Source organism: Miniopterus natalensis, chromosome 22, assembly GCF_054644295.1.
Source record: "Miniopterus natalensis isolate mMinNat1 chromosome 22, mMinNat1.hap1, whole genome shotgun sequence".
NCBI lineage: Eukaryota > Metazoa > Chordata > Mammalia > Chiroptera > Miniopteridae > Miniopterus > Miniopterus natalensis.
This window is the reverse complement of record NC_142102.1, coordinates 1,847,702-1,867,534: the sequence shown is the minus strand read 5'-3', so window position 1 is coordinate 1,867,534 and position 19,833 is coordinate 1,847,702. Positions and strand designations below refer to the sequence as shown.

Sequence of the window (19,833 nt, the reverse complement as noted above, 5' to 3'; positions counted from 1 at the left end):
TTGGCTGGGAGCTCGGGAAGTCCCTCTGAGAAGGCAGGCAGGCGGGCACAGGGGCTAATTCCTGGTTGTCACTAGGATCAGAGAACAAAAGAGAGCCCAAACCCCTTATTTCTGTTCAGGCTAACATTAGCTTGAGAGACATGGGAATAATTTACTTTTCCCCACAAACGTTGTTCATACTTAAGACCAAAGAGTAATAGACTGAGCCCCCAGTTAAAAAAAAAAAAAAAAAAAAATGAAGACAACCTTCGGTGCTGTTTGTCCACACCAGGCAAGGTGCCTTCTCCTGGGCACAGCAGAATCACCCAGAAACAAGAGCCTAATAATAGCAGGGCCATCTGCGGCGCTATAATAAGTGTGATTATCAACACTATCTTTCAGGTTTTTCACTGAGTCAGAACAATCTGCTAAAAATACTCTGTACTGTATCCGCAACGCCCCCAGACCATGTGTGTTTTTACCCACCCCCACGGCCCGCCCACTCCCGCGGCCGGTGCTGGCAGCGGGTTCCTTCGTTGGCTGGTTTTCACGCTAGGCTTGGTCTCTGGGGCAGTGGGAGATGGGCTGGAGGGAAAGTTAAGACCTGATTGCAGCCCGGCCAGTGCGGCTCAGTGGATTGAGTGTCGTCCCCGCACCAGGAGGTTGTCGGTTTGTTTGGCGGCCAGGGCTCATGCCTGGGTTTCTCCAGTAGGGGGCGCGCAGGAGACAGCTGATCGATGTTTCGCTCTCACATCGATGTTTCTCTCTCCCTCTCCCTCCCTCTCTCTGAAATCAATAAAAACATATAATAAAAATATATTTTTTTTTTAAAAAAGACTTGATTGCAGGCAGCAGCAGCAGCTGAGGGCCACGCACATGCTGCACGCCAGGTCGGGCAAGAGGCCTAAATCGAAGGAAGCCGGGTGCATCCCCTAAGAGCCTTTCAGAAGATTGAAAGCCTCTGGCTGGGTCTCAGTTCCTGAAACCCTGATGGAATCCTGCTGGGACCGGGGAGGCCAGCTTCCCTGCCACACACACACTCACACACACATCAAGGGCTAAAGTCAGTAAGTGAGATGCCAAGGTACTGGTTTTCCATGGGGAGGTTCCCTTTTGGGTCTCAACACTCAGGTTCCCACTTCCCGGGGTCCGCAGGGTCACCAAGAGAGCCCGTGAGCCCGGCCGGGCGTGGCTCCGCGGTTGAGCGCCGACCTAGGATCCAGGCGATCAGGGTTCGATTCCCGGTCAGGGCACAGGCCCGGGTTGCGGGCTGCAGCCGATCAATGAATGACTCTCATCATTGATGTTTCTATCTCTCTCTCCCTCTCTTTTCCTCTCTCTGAAATCAATAAAGATATATTTATTAAAAAAAAAAGTAAAACACAAACAAAAAAAACAAAGAGAGCCCGTGAGTGTGGGAACTGAGTTCAGAAAGGCAGGCAGATCTGGCCAGTGTGGCTCAGTGGTTAGAGCATCGGACCACAGGGTCTCGGGATCAATTCTGACCAAGGGCATGTACCTGGGTCGCCGGTTCCATCCCCAGCCCCAGTTGGGGTGCATGCGGGAGGCAACCAATTGGTGCGTCTCTCTCACATCAATGTTTCTCTCTCTCTCTCCCTCGCCCACGCTCTCTGAAAAGCAATGGGAAAAAAAATATCCTCAGGTGAGAATTAAAAAAAAAAAAGGAGACATAGTCTAACCCAGGGATCCAGTCGGGAGCATTGCTTTTTTCAAGCTTCCAAGAGCCACCCAGACGGAACCATCTCAGAGCACAGCCCGGGATGCGACACCCTGTGTCTGGCCGAACGCCCGCCTGTCGACAGATCTCTCTTATCCAGCTCGCTCTTCCGCTCCCCTTGGACCGACTCCCAGGCAGGGCTCATCCCCCCTGGTTTGCACAAGGCGGGTTTGGTGGCGAGTCGGGTGTGCAGTTCCTCTCTTTCCTGGGCAGGCCACCAACGTCAGGGCCCAGCTAGGAAAGGGCTGGGGTCCTGACCCTTGGGGCCAGGATATCTGGACTTGCCCTCTGAGCCCCCAGATTCCCCTGCAACTCTCCAGCGGTCCCTAGGGTTTCGCTCGCACTTGAAGACGGAGCCCTCATCCCATTGCTAGAACATTCTGCCTCCGGGAACGAGCCCCCCCTCCCCCTCTCGGGCACCCGACCAATAACTAGAGGCTGGTGGCAGGCGACACAAACCAACTGGGGTGACTCAGCAGAAAGAGGCTTTGCTTTAGAAGGACACCGGGAGGCGAGGCCGCAGGACCCAGCTTGGAAAACACCCAGGGACCTGCACTTTGGAGCAGGAGCCACGTACACAGCCACGTCCCGGGATGCCGCTAACTCTGAACCAGCCAACCGCCCTCTCTGTGCCCAAATTCTAGCCACCCCTCCCCAACCTCACCTCTCCCCAAGTCCAGCCCCACGCAGGCCCGTCCCAGGGCCTGTGCCCTGCTGGGCAGGTGGGCGGGTGAAGGGGATGGTCTTGATTCTTTGGCTTTAGAAGCCCCCCCCCCCCCGCCCTAGGTGGTGTGGTTCAGTGGTTAGAGCAGCGGCCCAACAGGCTGAGGGGACCCGGGTTCGATTCCGGCCAAGGGCACGTACTCCGGTTGCAGGCTCAGACCCCGTCGGGGCGCGTTCTAGAGTCAAGCAATTGCTGCGTCTCTCTCACGTTGGTGTTTCTCTCTCTTTCTCCCCCCTCTGCATTCTACTCTCTCTGAAAAGCAATGGAAAAAATATCTTTGGGTGTGGATTTAAAAAAAAAAAAAAGTCACCCCCCACCATTGGGGACGCCCTGCCCATGTGGGGGGCCAGGTCATGGTATAGAGAGATGTCCCTTCCCTGCTGCTGGGCCTTAGCTTGACCCCTTAGCCGAGACGCTTCCCTCGTTCTTAACGGATCAGCTCAGACCCCTGCCCTTTTCTGCCGGGCTCCCTGCGCCCCTGCACGGTTCCCACCTCAGAGCTTTTGCCGCCTTGAGAACCTCCCTGTGTCCTCAGCACGCGGGCGACAAGCCGGGGTCAGTCAGGCCTCCCGCCTGCAGCCCTGTTCCTCTCCGCGCCACCCCAGAGCCGAGCACTTGTCCAGGCACAAGGCCGGTTCCGCAAACGCCGGCTGAACCGAAACCCAGCTGTGGTTGCAGGTTCCTGAGCTGGTCTCTTCTTGTCCCACTCCCGGCCCCCGGTGACAGACCCCTCGCTTGTGTCCAGACAAGGTCTCCCCAGGAGGACCTGGGGAAGGGAACAGGACCCTGGCGCCCGTGGGGTCAATCTGAGTGGCACCCAGGCTCCCCGGCCTGGGTCCCTGCCTACGGTCGCCTTTGGGAAACACGCACTTCGTGGGCTGAGTCTTAAATGTAGTTGGGGGGTTAGGCTCCAGAGGAAGCTGAGGAGCAGGCCCCAGAACCTTCTGGCTTTGGGGAGAGAGAGGCTGGCTGAGGTCCCGAGCTTGGGGCCACCTAGGGAAGGAGCTGAGGCAGTTTTGGGGAACCCACAGGGCAGTCCCTGGCCTCCAGTGGGGCACCCTCCCCCTGCATTGGGTGCCCATGGGAGCAGCAGGGAGGAGCAGCCTTTGGGTGTCCCGCGTGTGACACCGGGGGCGGGGACTGTCACAGCTGCAGGGAGCAGAAAGGGCCCTTCGCCGAGGCGGGTCACAAAGCAGCAGAGACGACAGCAGATGTCCACCTGGAGAGCCTGTGCTGTCCCTTCTCCGTCCCCTTCGCAGGCGCTGGGCCAGAGAGGGTGACAAAGCGGCTGCAGGGAGCCGGCACGGGCGCAGAAATCACCACCCGGACCGAATGGGGGCCGGGGCTGCGCACAGGGCGGGGAGCCAGGCAGCTGTCCCCTCCTTCGCTCCAGGGGCTCGGGGGGCCCCGTCCAGCTGCAAGAGACAGGCGTCCAGGCAGAAGGGCCCGGAGGCGGCGGTGGGGGGAGGCGCCCCTGTTCCCGAGCACCCCCGGGCCTTCCCCTGCGTGCGAGGGCTCGGGCCCGAGCCAAGGTCAAGGAGGAAGCGGAAGGGCCGGCCAGATGCTTTGTTTCGCTCTCCCGACATGAGCAAAACATTCCCGGAGACTGCGGTTAGGGTCACAGGGGCGCGGGGGACAGTGTGCCTGCCGGGGCTGACGCCAGCGAGGGAAGGCGCAACGCCTGGGAGGGGGTGGGATGCGGGGACAAACCCAGTGTGGCCCGCGGGCAGCCGGGCAGGGGAGCAGGAGGACAGGGCATCTGGGGCCGCCCTGGGGCAGCCTGTTGGGGCGGACGCCCCGGGAGCTGGTATGAAACCCCCAGGCCCCGACCCTGGCCAGTGGGCCCCGCGGTTAGAGCACCGGCCTGCCCACCAAAGGGTGTCGCGTTTGAGTCCCAAGGGCACGTACCTGGGTTGCAGGTTCGATCCCCGGGCCCAGGCAGGGCCGAGCAGGAGCCAACCCATAGACGTGTCTCTCTTGCATCGATGTTTCTCTCTCTCCCCCCTCCCTCCCTCCCTCCTTCCCTTCCACTCTCTGTAAAAAAAATCAACGGAAAAAATATCCTTGGGTGAGTATTAATAAAAATAAATAAGTAACCCCAGGCCCGGGTGAAGGGCAGCTGCCAGGCTGAAGGGGCACCGTCTCCTGGGGGAGCCCACCCAGGCCGGCTGGGGGGCAGGGGGTACGGAGCAGGGGCAGGGGCAGGTTCAAGGAGAGAGTCCTCCGCCTGGGCTCCGGTCCCACCGCTCAGCTCCGTCACCCCACAGTGGCCTCCTGCGTCTCAGGTTGAGTCAACCGCCGCTGAGCACCTGGCACCTGGAGGGACTGCCTGGTGGCCCTCGGAGGAGGCCATGGAGTCACCCGGGGTGAAGGGGTCCAAGAGACGGGAAGAAAAACTGGGGTGGGGCTGCCTTCCAGGAAGCTGGGACGCTGGGGCCCCCAGCCCAGCCCAACCCGGAGAGGGGGTGCCAGCCAGGAGCCAGGGGCCTTCCTGCCTTGCGATCACAGGCAATGTCTGTCTGTCCCAGGGCATCCCCAGGTCTTGATCTCACTAGAACACTCCTCCCACCCACCCCGGGGTGCCTCCGGGAGCGCTGGGGTGGCTCATTCCCTCACAGTGAGACAAAGAAGGACCCCAGGGGCCCAAGGTGTCCCTCCCAGCCCCACCCCCTCGGATCAGGCCGTGTTGACATCGCGAGAGGGCCTGCGCCATGGGTCGTTATGACGAGAAATGAAACGTTGCTTCACCCTGGGGAGGAACCACAGGAGGAAAACTCCAGGCGGCTGCAGCTGGGCTGAGGTTCGCTCGCCTCCCTCTCTGCTTTCAAGGTGACAGAGAGCGTAGCCGAGTTCAGGTCCCCAAAACCCCCCTCACAGAGGAAGAGTGCCATTCGCTTAGGGGCAGCGGGCTGGGGCTCCTTTGTCACCCGCATTCTGCCCTCCCGGCCCAGGCCGCAGGCAGCCCTGCCTCGGGGACACCTGCCCTGGTATCACGCCCAGAGCTGGGGTGTGGGGACCAAGCAGCCCCCAGCGTGGACCCTGCTGCTTCCCCACGGGGCTCTCGGTGCAAGAGAGACCCAAGGCCGGGCCACCAAGGACACAGGACAGACCCCATGGGAAGCCCCCAAGGCCGCTGCAGAGGACGCGTCCAGAGTCCAGAGGTCTGAAAAGGGGCGGCCTCCTCGCACCAGGGGAGGCAGCCTCTGGTTCACTAGTTTGGGGTGGGGGCCCCCATTTTTTATCCTGGAGATCAAGGGGCCCAGCCCAGAAAGAGCCTGGCCAGTCCCCTCCTCTCTCCTTGCTCCAGGCCCAGGCCCACTCCGTCCTCAGGAGGCAACAGCTCAGGGACCTGGGGCCCCTCTGGGCCGGGTCCTGGAGGTACGTTGAGGGCCCAGCCTCCGCGGCCGGCCTGGGAGGTCGGCCCCAGGCTTTTCTGGAGGGAAGGCCCCAGCCAGGGGCCCTCCTGTCCCCTCACGACCTCTCAGGCGCTGCCAGACCAACTGCCCCCACTCCCCCGCTGCTGGCTGCCTGCGCGCCAGCTTATCAGGGCTGCCCAGGCCCCTGCGTCCCGGCGCCCACCCGCCAGGCCTACGTCACACTGCACACGCACACACGCACCCCACACACCACCCACACCAGCACGTACTCACATGCACACACACACACGCACCCCACACACCACCCACACCAGCACGTACTCACATGCACACGCACACACGCACCCCACACACCACCCACACCAGCACGTACTCACATGCACACGCACACACGCACCCCACACACCACCCACACCAGCACGTACTCACATGCACACGCACACACGCACCCCACACACCACCCACACCAGCACGTACTCACATGCACACGCACACACGCACCCCACACACCACCCACACCAGCACGTACTCACATGCACACGCACACACGCACCCCACACACCACCCACACCAGCACGTACTCACATGCACACGCACACACGCACCCCACACACCACCCACACCAGCACGTACTCACATGCACACACACACACGCACCCCACACACCCGCCCACACCAGCACGTACTCACATGCACACGCACACACGCACCCCACACACCCGCCCACACCAGCACGTACTCACATGCACACGCACACACGCACCCCACACACCCGCCCACACCAGCACGTACTCACATGCACACACACACACACACACACCCGCCCACACCAGCACGTACTCACATGCACACGCACACACGCACACCCACACACCCATCCACACCAGCATGTACTCACATGCACACACACACACATGCACACACACACACCCATCCACACCAGCATGTACTCACATGCACACACATGCACACCCATACACCACCTACACCAGCATGTACTCACATGCACACACACACACACCCCACACACCCATCCACACCAGTGTCTACTCACATGCACACGCACACACATACCCCACACACCTGTCCACACCAGTATCTACTCACATGCACACACATACACACGCACACACCACCCACACCAGCATGTACGCACACATACATATGCACACACAGCGACCCACACACGCGTGCTCAACCCACACCCACCCGCCTGCTCGTGTGCACGCACACCCGGGGCTCCGCCTCCGCCAGGGCTCTCGGTCTCAGCGCTTCGGGCTGCCCGCAGGAGCCCCATCCGCGGACCCTGTCAAGTTGTGACACATTTCTCACCTGGAGCAACCACCCAGAAAGACGAAACGAACCCCACACTCCCACTCCCTGGCCGGTGCCGACACCTTCGCCTCCGTCCAAGCCGAGGTGAGCACGGTGCGCGCAGGCCCCACCATCGGCTTCCTCCTGCTCTGGCAGCTTTTCACTCCCACGGTGGACAGGCCCTGCCTTGGGGAGCAGCCGGGGACAGTCCAGGATCACAGGGGACTGGATGGGCTCCGGTGTCAACACAGCCTTGTCGCTCCCCAGGAGGTGTGTCCCCCCAGCGCTGGGCTGGCCCCCGTAGCAGTGCTTGGGGACCTCGGTGGCTGCCACAGGGCACTTGCTGGACTCTGGGCCGAGGGGGGGTGAGTGACAGAGTGGGCCCACTGACTTCAGGACCCCCGAGGTCAACGGGCGGAGGGCTGAGGGCTGCGGCCTGGGGACAGGAAGGTCCAGGTGTTGATGGGACTTTAGGGACAAGCGCTGTGCCCGGTGTGGGAAGCTGCCACCACCACCTCCCCAAGCACCTACCTTTTTTCTCAGTGCTCTTGGGGGTGGGTTGGTGAGGTGGAGCTTTCTTGGGGGGGGAGGGAGAGGGGCAGAGGTGGGAATGGGCTGAAACAGGCCGGGGGGTGGCCAGCCAGCCAGAACCTCGTCTGCAAGACCCAGGCTGGCCCCGGCCTCTGGGCCTGTTACACCCGCCTGCCTGCGGGGGCCGGTCCCCTCTCCCGCCCCCAGGCCCGCCCCAGGCGTCCCCTGCAAAGGAAGCCGCTCCGGCCAATACAATAATGAATCATAAATTTTATTTCAAAATGTAAACGTCACTAAACATGCATACACGTTAAAACAATCAAAATGTACAATTTCGGTCATTTTTTTTCCTTTTTTGCATAGGACACCATTACAATATAGACTCTAAGCCATACAAAATACATACAAAGTTTCATCGGAGCAAGCCAAGGCCAGGCTGGGGGCTGTACACCTGTGACACTCCGCTGTAGTGACGCGTGGCCTCCGGAAGCGTGGCGTGCTGCTGGTTAAAAAACAAGAGGAAGTTCCTGCGGGAAAGGGGCCGTGTGCTCGGCGGTGGAAACGGTCTCGGACCCTTGGATTGTGCCTGGGAGTTTGGCGCGTGATTCCACAGACGTCCCACCAATGGCTTTGGGCGGGGGAGGGGAGCGGGTCTGGGGGCAGCCGAGTCCCCCACGCATGCACCCAGCACACCCACGCGGGCAGCTCCCGGCCACGCGGGCGCCGCGGGCCCCCCGCCCGCAGTGCATAGCTGCGCGGGACAGCCTCGGGCCCGCGCCGTGGGGCCCTGGGTGCCGTCGGCACTTGGCACACAGACACTGTCCAGGGCGAGGCCAGGGAGCCAGGTCTGCCGCTCGCGCACCGAGACGGGCACCCTGGCCCAGGCGGGGTGTCACCTCCCGGGTGTCTGCGCCACGCTGGGAGCGGCCCCCTCTCCGCGGGCGGGGAGGGATCCGGCCACGTGGAGCCCAGCGGCCTGTTCTGAGCGGTAGAGGCAACCTCGGGCCAGGCTTGGTTTGCAAATGACAGTGTGTTGTCAACGTGCCGCTAGGAAGACGCCCGGAGCCCTGGGAGCCCGCTGCTCCTGGGGCCCAGCCCCTGCCCCCCAATGCCTCCTCTCCCCCCATGCTGTTCATCTTTAAATAAGAGTTTAAGGTTTTAAAGCTTCACGAGAAGGGGAGAGGCTGGGAGGGGCCAGGTGGCCACAATGCAAGTCCCATGTCACCCTGGGGGTCAGCAGAAACCCAGTGCGGCCCCTCTTCCCTGGCAGACCCGGGGCTCCCGTCTCCCACCAATTCCAACTTTTCTAACCCCTCAGGGACCGGACGGGGGGAGGGCAGGGCCTCTCCCTAAACGACGCTCAGGCATTTCTCAGTAGTGAGCCCATCACGCACCCAAATTCGGATACAAAGTTCTCTGGAATGTGTCTGGGGCAAACCTTCGAAGCCAGCGTCCGAATCGGAAACGGGCAAAGGACCTGGCACTTCCGGGGGCGACAGCGAATTCCCCAGGCGCCAGCTCACCTCCTTGGAAAACGGGGTCACCGGGATGGCACGAGAGACGTGGGTGACCCGCAAAGCACTTCCAACTGGTCATGAGGCGCCGGGTCCTTCTGACCCTTTCGATCTACTAGAGCTTCTGTCTTTGACTGATGGCTTTTTAAAAAATGGGTTTAAGCAAAATCAGCGCTACCTGTTGGGGGTCAGGCAGCCTTGTAAACACAGCCCAAACCAGGAGTCGGAAATGGGGGGGATGCTATTGCTCTGATCACGTGCTCCTGTGAGTGGCACCCCTGCTCGCTGAGGCCCAGACTGAAGTCCCCGGGAAGGGCTGTGACCCTGTGTCCGCTTAGCACCTGCTCTGGCAAGAAAAGGGGAGGGGTCTTCCAGACACGCTGGCTGCCAGCAGAAGGTCTGCCACGTGCTCCTCTTGGGACCCCCAAAGGGACACCTGTGGCCTGGCTGTGTATCCCCCCCCTCCCCCCCGGAATCACCCTGCACTGATCTGAGCTGTGACCCGGGGCACGGGGAGGCCTGGGGCCCCCGGGGATGCTAACGTTTGCACGTGGAGGCTGCACCTGGCGATCCCCGCACCTGCCCAGATGTGTGGCTTCAGAATAGAAGGGGCCCTGCACCTGAACTGACGTGGGTGGGGGGACCGCAGGACACAGGCAGGGCGCCTCCAGACCACGTTCCCGTCAAGGGCATCCCTCCCCATTCCTGCATAGCACCCAGGGCCCTTTGTGGGAGGGGTGTGCCAGGCGTCTCCCCAGATGGCTGTAAGATCCGGTAGGCAGATGGGGAGCAGACAACCTTCCCCCGATATGGCTGAGACAAAAAAGGGGTGTCCCCGTTTGGGACATGAGCCCCCGATAAGCTGGGTCCGGGGTCACTCTGAGGCCCTTCTGGAGAGGGGCTCTCCCTCCACTCGGACAAGAGTCATTGTGAGATTTCAGTCCCCTCAACCTGCAGGACCCAGGGTCAGCCCAAAATAAAGGATTTCACTATGATTTCTCGGTGTCCCGTGGATTCCTCAGTCACACCGAAGCCCGCCAGCGTGGCCACGAACCAGACCAATGAAACACCCTGAATTAGACCCGGCTGGGAAGACGGTCTGCATCTCAGACGGAAACGCAGGCTGTCTCCAGGCCCACCCCTCTCCACGCGGAACCCGCTGAGCAGAGGCTGGAGCCCGCCCGCACTGGCCCCGGACCCTCCACGACTGTTCCCCGCCCTTCGAGGGAAATGAATTTTCGTCCCTGGAGCCCCAGGCCAGGGGCCTGGCACGATTCCCTTCCCCCTGCCCCACCGCCCAGGCCAGGCCCACACCCTGCCATTCGACCAGAACCACTTTGGGAATGAAGACGCACTCATTTGCCAAAAATAGCCAATGCCTGCATATTTCTGTTTTAAGGCAATGTTACCCTTCCATCCATCAGACGGAACAGCCCTGGGTCATTCAGAGGAAAAATTAAATTAAGTGCTCTCTTTGGAAACAGCAAACGCCCCCTCCCCCTCCCCCACCCCCCACCCTGCCTCTAAAACAAACCAGCTCTCCTTTTATTCCAAGATGACTGGGTTTAGAGTCCTTTCCCCCTTCCTATGTGCAGATCGGACGGATCCGAAACCCACCCTCCCAACGCCAGGGCCGATCGCCAGGAGCCACCTGGCTCCTCGGGGGACGGCACTGGGGGCCTCCCCCTGCCTTCGGGCACCAAAGGACTTTGGAATAAAATTCCTGAACCTGGAATGTGAGTTCCTGAGACATGAAATGTATTCAGAGTGTGGCTTTCTCGGCCTCACGCGGAAACAGCTTTGGGAGGGGACCCCCAGGACCCTGCTGGGCCTCGCTTTGGAACTGGGCCCGAGAAGACATTTCGCCCCGAGCGCTGGGGCCCTCTCCTGGCCAGGCCCCCTCCCAGATCCATCACAAGCAGGGCTGTGTCCTGCAGCCCAAACAAAGCCCAGCAGCCAGGCGGCCAGCTCTGCACTCTGGCCAGGGCAGGGGGCCACCCCCCACCCCCGCTGCTCCACCCACAGCAAGGACACCACTGCCCAACTTGGTACCTATCACGCTACTCAGAAGCCACCACCATCCAGGTACTGGCCAATCCCAGCTGACACAGAGTAGTTAGGTGTGGGCTGGGTTGCCACCCTCATGGTCGCTAGGGACCGAGGGGACCTGTCCCCTCTGGAGCGGGCCTGAAGCCGTGGCCAGGGGCTGTGAGCACCCACCAGGCCTGGGTAGCGAGGGTTCTCTGTGCTGCACCCCACACCGAGGGAGAGGGTGGGGTGGAAGCTGGGTGGCCACAACCAAGGCACTCTGGGCCCAGGAGGCCCATCGATGGCCCTCTGAGGTCCCAAGGGTCATTCCCCCTCAACAAAATGGGCAGAGGTCTCTGTAAGATACCCCGAGTCCGCCCCAAACCCCACCCCCCCGGCCCAACACACACATACACACACGCACGCACACACTGTCCTGGGGGCTTGTATTTACAGGCCCCGACTCTGCGCAGCGGCGCTGGGTGGACGCCGGGCTGTCTGCAGGGGAGCTCGGCCTCAGGGACCTGCCAGGGCTCGCACCCCAGCCAGCCCAGGCCGGGGGTTCCAGGGGGAACTGCCGGGCTCTGCTCTTCCTCCCCGGCAGGAGCAGGCGGCCCTGGGGAAGCAGGAGGGACAGCAGGAGGGACAGGACAAGTCCAGGGGATATGGAGCTCCAGGGAAGCTGGGGGTTCGCTCGTTCTGAGCTGGGGACATGGGGAAAGCATTCCTGCGACTTCCCGCCTGCTGTTCCCCAGAGAAAAAACAGAATGCATGTCCCCCGACAGCTCGTCCCATGACACCTGCGTCACCACGCCTGGGAAGTTCCAAGTCACCATGTCCTGATGTCCTGCAAGGTACCGAGCGGCCACATGCACAGCCTCCACCAAGGTGGCCGGACAGTTTACCCACCGGTTCCAACAAAGGTGTCCCGAGGGCAGAGAGCAGGGCTGGCGAGGAGGACGAGGAGCTGGATGCACCGACGACGCTCTGGGCCGTCTCGGAAGACCGCATCCCGGGCTCTTTCTCGGACAGAGAACGTGGCAGAAGAGTGAGAGGTCCCGGTGCCTCTGCGGGGCGCTTGGGGGCTGGCATCCTGTCCAGAGCGAGCGCCCGGGGCAGGCCGAGGACCGGCGGGGGCGGCCCCAGGGCTGTTGCATTAGAAGTCAGCGGCGCAGTGGCTCCCCAACACCTGTACCTCTGTTCCCAGTGCCCCAGAGACAGGCCGGAGAGGGGCTCCTGGACGCAGGCACGGGGAGCCGATCCTCAGAGGGGAGGGTGCTCCTCTGCCCGCTGGGCTTAAGGCATCGCTCCGACCCATCCCCGCGTCCTGAGCCCTGCTGGGCGCTGGGGCTGGGCAATGGCAGCCAGAGGGGGACGTGGGCACCTGCTTGGGCCCCTGCCCTGGAACCACAGGCCGGCGCCGAGCTCCGCCTCCTCGGCTTCCCGCTGTGTCCGCCGTGTCCCCAGGGTCCCCGAGCCAGCGAGCCCAGCAGGAAGCCCGAGTGCAAATCCATGTCCAGAGTAAGGCGGCGGATGGGCGGGGGGTCCTCACTGACCTCGTAGAAACACGTCCATCCCTGAGAAAGGGGTTCGACGGGCCGACTCCCCCCCGTGGGTACGTCCATTGTGCAATCAGTGGTGGAGGGCGCTGGGTGTTTTTTTTTTGAGAAACAATTTTTTTGTGTGTTTTTTTTTAACAAATCGAGTTTGACACCTGAGGTGAAGACAACGGGGGGCGGGGTTGTGGTTGACGTCATCAGGTTTGTTTTTTTGTGGGTTTTTTTTTTTCCTGTTACAAAAGGGAAAGAGGGGTCCCCAGGAAGGGTGAGCGCCCGCTCCCGGCTGCCGTGGGGACGGCCGAGCGCGGCCGGCGGGGCGCGGGTGGGGGCTTGCGGGGCGCGGGGACGCGGGGGCCCGGGGCGCTCAGGGCGAGCTGGCCGGGCTGATGGTGGGGCTGCTGGCGTCGGAGCGGCTGTAGTCGCTGAGCGAGCCGGTGCGCGAGCCCCCGCCGCGCCGCTGCAGCATCCCCGGGTGGAAGTTGGCGTGGCGGCGCGCGTGCTTGGTCAGGTGGTCGCTGCGCATGAAGCGCTTGTCGCAGATGGGGCAGCTGAACTTCTTCTCGCCCGTGTGCGTGCGGTAGTGGCGCGCCAGCTCGTCCGAGCGCGCGAACTTCTTGCTGCAGTCGGGCCAGCTGCAGGCGAAGGGCCGCTCACCTGCGGGGACACGGGCGCAGCGTCAGTGCGGCGGGCGCTCGCCACCCTCGCCTCCCGGGCCCTCCCCCGCGCCGGGCCACCCCGCCCCCTGCGCGCCAGGGACAGGGCCATCGCCGGAGAGCTGCGGGCACCCTCGCCCTGCGCCCCAGGGACAGGTCCATCGCCGGAGAGCTGTGCGCGCCTGGCCACCCTACGCCCTGTGCGCGCCCTCTCCCTGCGCCCTAGGCCACCCCACCCCCTGCGCGCCCTCTCCCTGCGCCCCAGGGACAGGTCCATCACCGGAGAGCTGCGGGCACCCTCTCCCTGCGCCCCAGGGACAGGTCCATCACCGGAGAGCTGCGGGTACCCTCGCCCTGCGCCCCAGGGACAGGTCCATCCCCGGAGAGCTGCGGGCACCCTCGCCCTGCGCCCCAGGGACAGGTCCATCGCCGGAGAGCTGCGGGCACCCTCGCCCTGCGCCCCAGGGACAGGTCCATCACCGGAGAGCTGTGCGCGCCTGGCCACCCCACCCCCCTGCGCGCCCTCTCCCTGCGCCCCAGGGACAGGTCCATCTTGGGAGAGCTGTGCGCGCCTGGCCACCCCACGCCCTGCGCGCGCCCTCTCCCTGCGTCCAGTGACAGATCCATCACCGGAGAGCTGTGCGCGCCGGGCCACCCCACCCCCTGCGCGCCCTCTCCCTGCGCCCCAGGGACAGGTCCATCTTGGGAGAGCTGTGCGCGCTTGTGCGCCACCCCCCTCTGCGCGCGCCCTTTCCCTGCGCCCCAGTGACAGATCCACCGAGGGAGAGCTGTGCGCGCCTCTGCGCCCCCCTCTGCGCGCACCTGCGGATGGAAGCGCACCCCTCCCAGGATGAAATGGCCGCATCTCAGGTGCTGTGGCAGCGAGGCCCTGCCAGTGGCCCCTCCAAGGACACAGCAGAGCATGCCACCCCGCAGCCTGTGAAGGGCCAGCTGTCCCCGGCTCTAAGATTAGGAGCCAGGAGGGAACACTCAGGGCCCAGGGAGGGGATGGACACCTGGGAGAGTCCGACTGCCGCACGTGGGCCCCACAGGAGCCGCTCTTCGGAGGCCCGCACCCCTGCAGGGCCTGGAGGCAGACCAGGCACCCTCCTCAGCCTCCCCTCTGTAACATGAGGGCGTCGCCCCAGCCTGAGAGTCTGGGACCAAGATGTCTGGTTCCGCTCCACAGGCTCCAACCAGAGCCTGCTGCTCCCTCCACAGAGAAGTCCCAACGTGGCCAATTGGTGACAGCCAGCGGGACAGGAAAATACAACAGGAAACTCCTGCAGAACCAAGCAGGGTGACAGACAAGGGTGGCTGCCCAGAACACGGAGTGAGAGGGAGGTAACGGAGGTCAGCTACGGTCAGGACCCGCCCCTCCCTCCCATCCCTCGGTCAGGGCGAGGGACAGGCCTGCATTTACCCAGACAAGCTCTGAACCACAGAAAATGACACCAAAGGCTCAGGAAAGGCCCTGAGGGGGTGGTGGTGTCTGGCGCCCCACAGTGCAGCCCTCCTGGCACTGGAGTGACCACACAGCCACCCTCCCCACTCCAGGCCTTGAGCTGGCCCACCTGTGCCCAGCAGAGGAAATCCACACCACCCACCCCAAATGAGCCCATCAGACTTAAATATAAACAGACACCCAAGGACAGCCAGACAGCCAAGGAAAACCAGCGGCACGAAAGGGAAAAGCCAAGAGCCACAGAAGCAGCGACTCCAGCGGAAAAAGAGTGAAGCCAGGAAACATAAGAGAATGTTAACCTGAAAAATCCTAATTAGCATCCTCGGGGCCACTTCAGACAAAACTTTACGCATAAACCGCACCATAAAAAGGAAGTCCAGCGAACCAAAAACAGTGTTTAGAAACCGAGAATATTTTTGCCCAAACAAAAATTCCATAGAAAAGCTGGAAATATACTCAAGGAAATAGCCCAGAAAAGCACAGAACAGAAAAATAGCTCTAGAAAATATGTCAATGTCACAGTGGTCTCTTCTCCCAGTAATGCTGATGTTGAGGGCTGTGTGGCTTTATTTGGTGTTCTTACTGATTTTATGTTTTGGGGAGAAGCGTATGTGGGGGGTGGGGCATGAAATAAGAAAGCAAACCATCAATTCCCAAACCTATGTGATCATTACAAACAGTAGAAACTACAAGTTCAGGGTCACAGGGAATTAAGCCTGGAGGTGCCACATCTCTACAAAGCAACGGAGGAGAGGACATTACCGAAGAAACAACAGAACAGTATCTGGCAGGTTCCAAAGAGAAAAAAGAGGGGACTACTGGAGGCGGGCAGGGCGGTGAGCAAAGGCTCCCGCTTTGAGAATTTCTGCAGTGTCAGGACGCTGGGCAAAGTGAGGAGCCGGGCCCTGGCCGGTGTGGCTCAGTGGGTTCCGCATCGTCCCATCCTGGGCACCAAAAGGCTGCTGGTTCGATTCCCGGTCGGTCGGGGCACATGCAGGCCCAGAACCCAGTAGGGGGTGTGCAGGAGGCAGCTAATGGATGTTTTTCTCTCTCTCTCTCTCTCTCTCTCTCTCTCCCCCTCTCCCTTCCTCTCTCTCTGAAATCAATAAAAACAGGTTAAAAAGAGAGAGAGAGAGAGATGAAACTTCATAGGGACAGGAGAAAGCTGCACCAGGTCACCTATGAGATAACAAGGCTGGGACAGACACGCGAACAGGCCCTTCCAGGTTAACCTTTCACACTCTAGCAGAAATGAGAGAAAAAAATGAGAGGCCAGGGGAGTGAGTAAACAATGGACGGGGGTGGGGGGGGTGTCTCAGGACAAGAGTGGGGGGCAGGGAGGGGAAGGAGCAGAGGCCCAGGACACACAGCAGGAGAGTTCCAAGACGTTCGTCCCATGTACCAGGGAGTAGGACCATGAAGCCGAATAAATTTCAGGATAGAGTGAGACACAGAAAAGACAGGGAGAGAAAGAAAGGCAATTAGAAACTCCAGGAAAAACAGAAAATACACAAAACACTGTGGTCTCTGAAGCAAACTAAAGGCCACGTCCTCCGAGCCAGCCTCTGCTCCAGGGGCTTTTTGGGTGTTTCTTCTTCTTTACCGCCCGCCCACGAGGAGGCGGAGGCAGTGGGATGTCAGCACAGGCCTGGCCCACGGAAAGGCTCTTACTTAACCCAGCCACGATCACATGAGCCCCGGCCCTCGCCGTCGGCGTTCAGAATCAGTCTTAGGGACGTGACTCATGGTGCCAGCAGAGAACGTGGCCTTAAGGGAGAGGTAGGAACACGCACAAAGGGACTCTGCGTGAGGTTAACGTGAGCAGCTAAATGAACGAGAGAATTAAAATACTAATATATCCATCCATCCATCCATCCACTCAGGAGGTCCAGGGCAGAGCGGGGAACCTTTAGCCTGTTTCTGGCAGTCACCACCGAGACAACAAAAATCAGAACAGTGCTGGTCTCTCGGGAGTAAAAAGCGGGATTAAAAAGCGGGTTTTTTGTTTGTTTGTTATAAGCCCTTCTGTGTTATGTGTCTTTAAAAAAAAAAAATCACATGCATTTATTTCTTTGATAACAGAAAAGAGGGTTGTTTAAATAGAGTCCTTTACACATCTAGCCCGAGTTTCCCAAACCAGGATCAAAGAAACATCAGAGCTGAATAAACTGCTAATGGGCCCGGGGGGGGGGGGGGGGGGGGAATCTTGTCAACAGAACTGTTTGAGAAACGTTGCAGGCTGATTCCACTCAAGGAAACTCACAGCACACATCTGTCATTGTGCTTGGAAAGGTCGGGCGTTCGAAAGACCGGTTTCGCTTCGTGTGACCAGAGCGCGAGCCGTGAAGTCGGAAAGCGGAGGCTGAGACCCTGTGCCCGCGGCGTATTGATGGCGTGGCCTCGGACAAGCGCCTCGTGGCCTAAACGGTGTCCCCAAGAGATATGTCCACATCCTGACCCTTGAAACCTCTGAATGTGTCCTTACGTGGCGGAGGGTCTTCACAGATGTAATTGAGGGGAGGATCTTGAAGGTTAAAAGAGAGGAGAGCCCGGCCAGCGTGGCCCAGCTGGGTGAGTCCTTCCGTGCACCGTGCACCGAGAGGTCACCTTGGCAGCTGCCCACACGTTTCCAGAAATGAGTGAGTGACAGCTGCTCAAAGATCCTGTCACTTAGAAAACGGTTTAAGAACAGAGACGAGCCCTGGCCGGTGTGGCTCAGGGGGTTGACAGTCTGCATCTCAGAAGAAAACTTCTTACTGTGGCTCAAATCTTTATTCTCACCAACACGGGCGTCTCAGGTTCTGGGGAGGGGGAGCCACCCACATTCAGCCTCACCCTTGCTACCTAATCAGCCCTGGGCCCTCGCCGGGGGCCTCTCTTTTTCTTGGGGGGGTCCTTCTGCTTACACCTCTCGGGGAGCACGAGAGGTGGGTGCTCATTACCCACAGGCTACGAGGGGGCGGGCTGGTGCCGGGGTGGGACGCTGGTGCCAGGTGGCCTGGCGTGGGGTCGAGGGGAAGCCCAGGGTCACCACGTGGCCGGCACACAGCTTATGGCCTGTCCGGGCGTCAACACTTTTACTGAGCACAAACCTGGCCCTGGGGACATGGTTGCAACACGGTCACACGGGTCCTCCCTGCCCCGGGCGCTGTCCCATCTGCCCGGCCCGGGAGGGGAGACGGTCCATAAACGGGTCCCCAAATAGCCGGGGAAGGCGCTTGGAAGTTATGATTCACGCTGGCACGGAGGGGCACCGGCTCCGGCGGGGCCGGCCTCCGAGTGGCGACACTCAAGGGGCACCCAGGAGGCCGGTGAGGAGCAGCCAGGAGAACCGGGCCGGCTGGGGAAGGGCGGCCGGGGGAGGGGACCCGGCCCACCGGGACAGCGCTCCGCACGCCGGGCCGAGGCCTGGAGAGGCGGTTCATGAGGCTTCGCCACCCACAGGTGTCATGCTAGAGATTAAAACAAAAAAATGTCAACTCCAGCACGCGGCCCAGTGGCTGTCAGAGGAGTGACGTCACCACACATCAGGGAACCTCTGGAATATTCCACTGTTTTCTTTTCATTTATTTATTTTTTTTAATCGTCACCCGAGGATATTTTTTCCACTGCTTTTCAGAGAGAGAGAGAGAGAGAGAGAGAGAGAGAAACATTGATGTGAGAGACACACACTGATTGGCTGCCTCCCACTCTCGCCCCGACTGGGGCCGGGGACCGAGCCTGCAACCGAGGCACGTGCCCGTGGCCGGGACAGAACCCGGGACCCTTCAGTCCTCGGGGCGACGCTCTAACCACTGAGAAAAACGGCCAGGCCTGCTGTTTTCTTTTCAGAGAAAGAAAGACCAGTAATGTTATTATTATGAAAACAGTTTGCATCTCATGGTGCCTGGAAGGATGTCAGTTACCTACAGGTGTCCCTGGGCCTCTCTCTGAAAACCATACTTCTGGGAGGGACCCCAGGGTGCTGTGGCTGGGAGGGACCCCAGGGTGCTGAGGCTGGGGGGGACCGCAGGGTGCTGAGGCTGGGAGGGACCCCAGGGTGCTGAGGCTGGGAGGGACCCCAGGGTGCTGAGGCTGGGAGGGACCCCAGGGTGCTGAGGCTGGGAGGGACCGCAGGGTGCTGAGGCTGGGAGGGACCCCAGGGTGCTGAGGCTGGGAGGGACCCCAGGGTGCTGAGGCTGGGAGGGACCGCAGGGTGCTGAGGCTGGGAGGGACCGCAGGGTGCTGAGGCTGGGAGGGACCCCAGGGTGCTGAGGCTGGGCCGAGTCCGTGGGCAGTGGCCTCCCCGTGGGGCGGGGCAGCAGGCCCAGGCCTTACAAAAAGTTGGCCACTGGGCTGAAGAGCTTCCTCCTTGCTGGGCTCGAACTCGGCCTCCTCCTGGGCACGTGGCAGGGAGACGGCAAAGTCCCTCAGGACTGCGTGAGGAGGCCGCCCTTCCCGCCCAGCTCCGCAGCGACACCGGCCCTCCCGGATTCCAGGCCCTGAAGGGCGCTGCGCCCTCCCTGGCGTCCAAGCCCGAGCCCGGGGAGCCCCCGCTCCCTCTGCCGCCCCACTTTCAGGAGGCTGGCTGCTTGGGGAGGTGACTGTGGGGCAGGACGGTGAGAGGGGCTGAGCCCTTGTCCTGTGGGGGTGCTGGGTGCACAGGGAGGGGGTGAGGGGAACTGGGGGGCCTGGGGACCCCGGGGCCAGGCCGTGCTGGGGGTGGAGTAGCCAGCAGGTGGCTGTGGGACGGGGTGACTGGTTGGCGCAGGGCGGGGACATCTGCTCCTCTCTGGGTGGGGAGGCAGGGGGGCGGGAAGAGGGGGGCAGATAGCCGGTGGCAGGCAGCTCAGTGCGGGGAAGCTGGGGGACGCGGTGGCAGCCGGCCCAGGGCACTGGGCGGGGCTGCATAAATGTCCCTGGCGCCCTGGTGAGGCGGCTGGAGAGCTAGCGATTGCTTCATCTTATCAGG

The 19,833-nt window shown here is 61.5% G+C and overlaps 1 protein-coding gene across 1 annotated transcript in view; it reads right to left on the bottom strand.

The window, feature by feature from the left end:
• Positions 1-13,106: 13,106 nt before the first annotated feature.
• The window catches only part of KLF13 (KLF transcription factor 13), a 38,201-nt gene continuing 31,474 nt past the window's right edge, over positions 13,107-19,833 (bottom strand). The window contains exon 2 of the mRNA XM_087829088.1: positions 13,107-13,418. Within this exon, the coding sequence (XP_087685214.1) occupies positions 13,129-13,418 (290 nt within the window). The 3' untranslated portion in view covers positions 13,107-13,128. The remainder of the gene's footprint in view (positions 13,419-19,833) is intronic.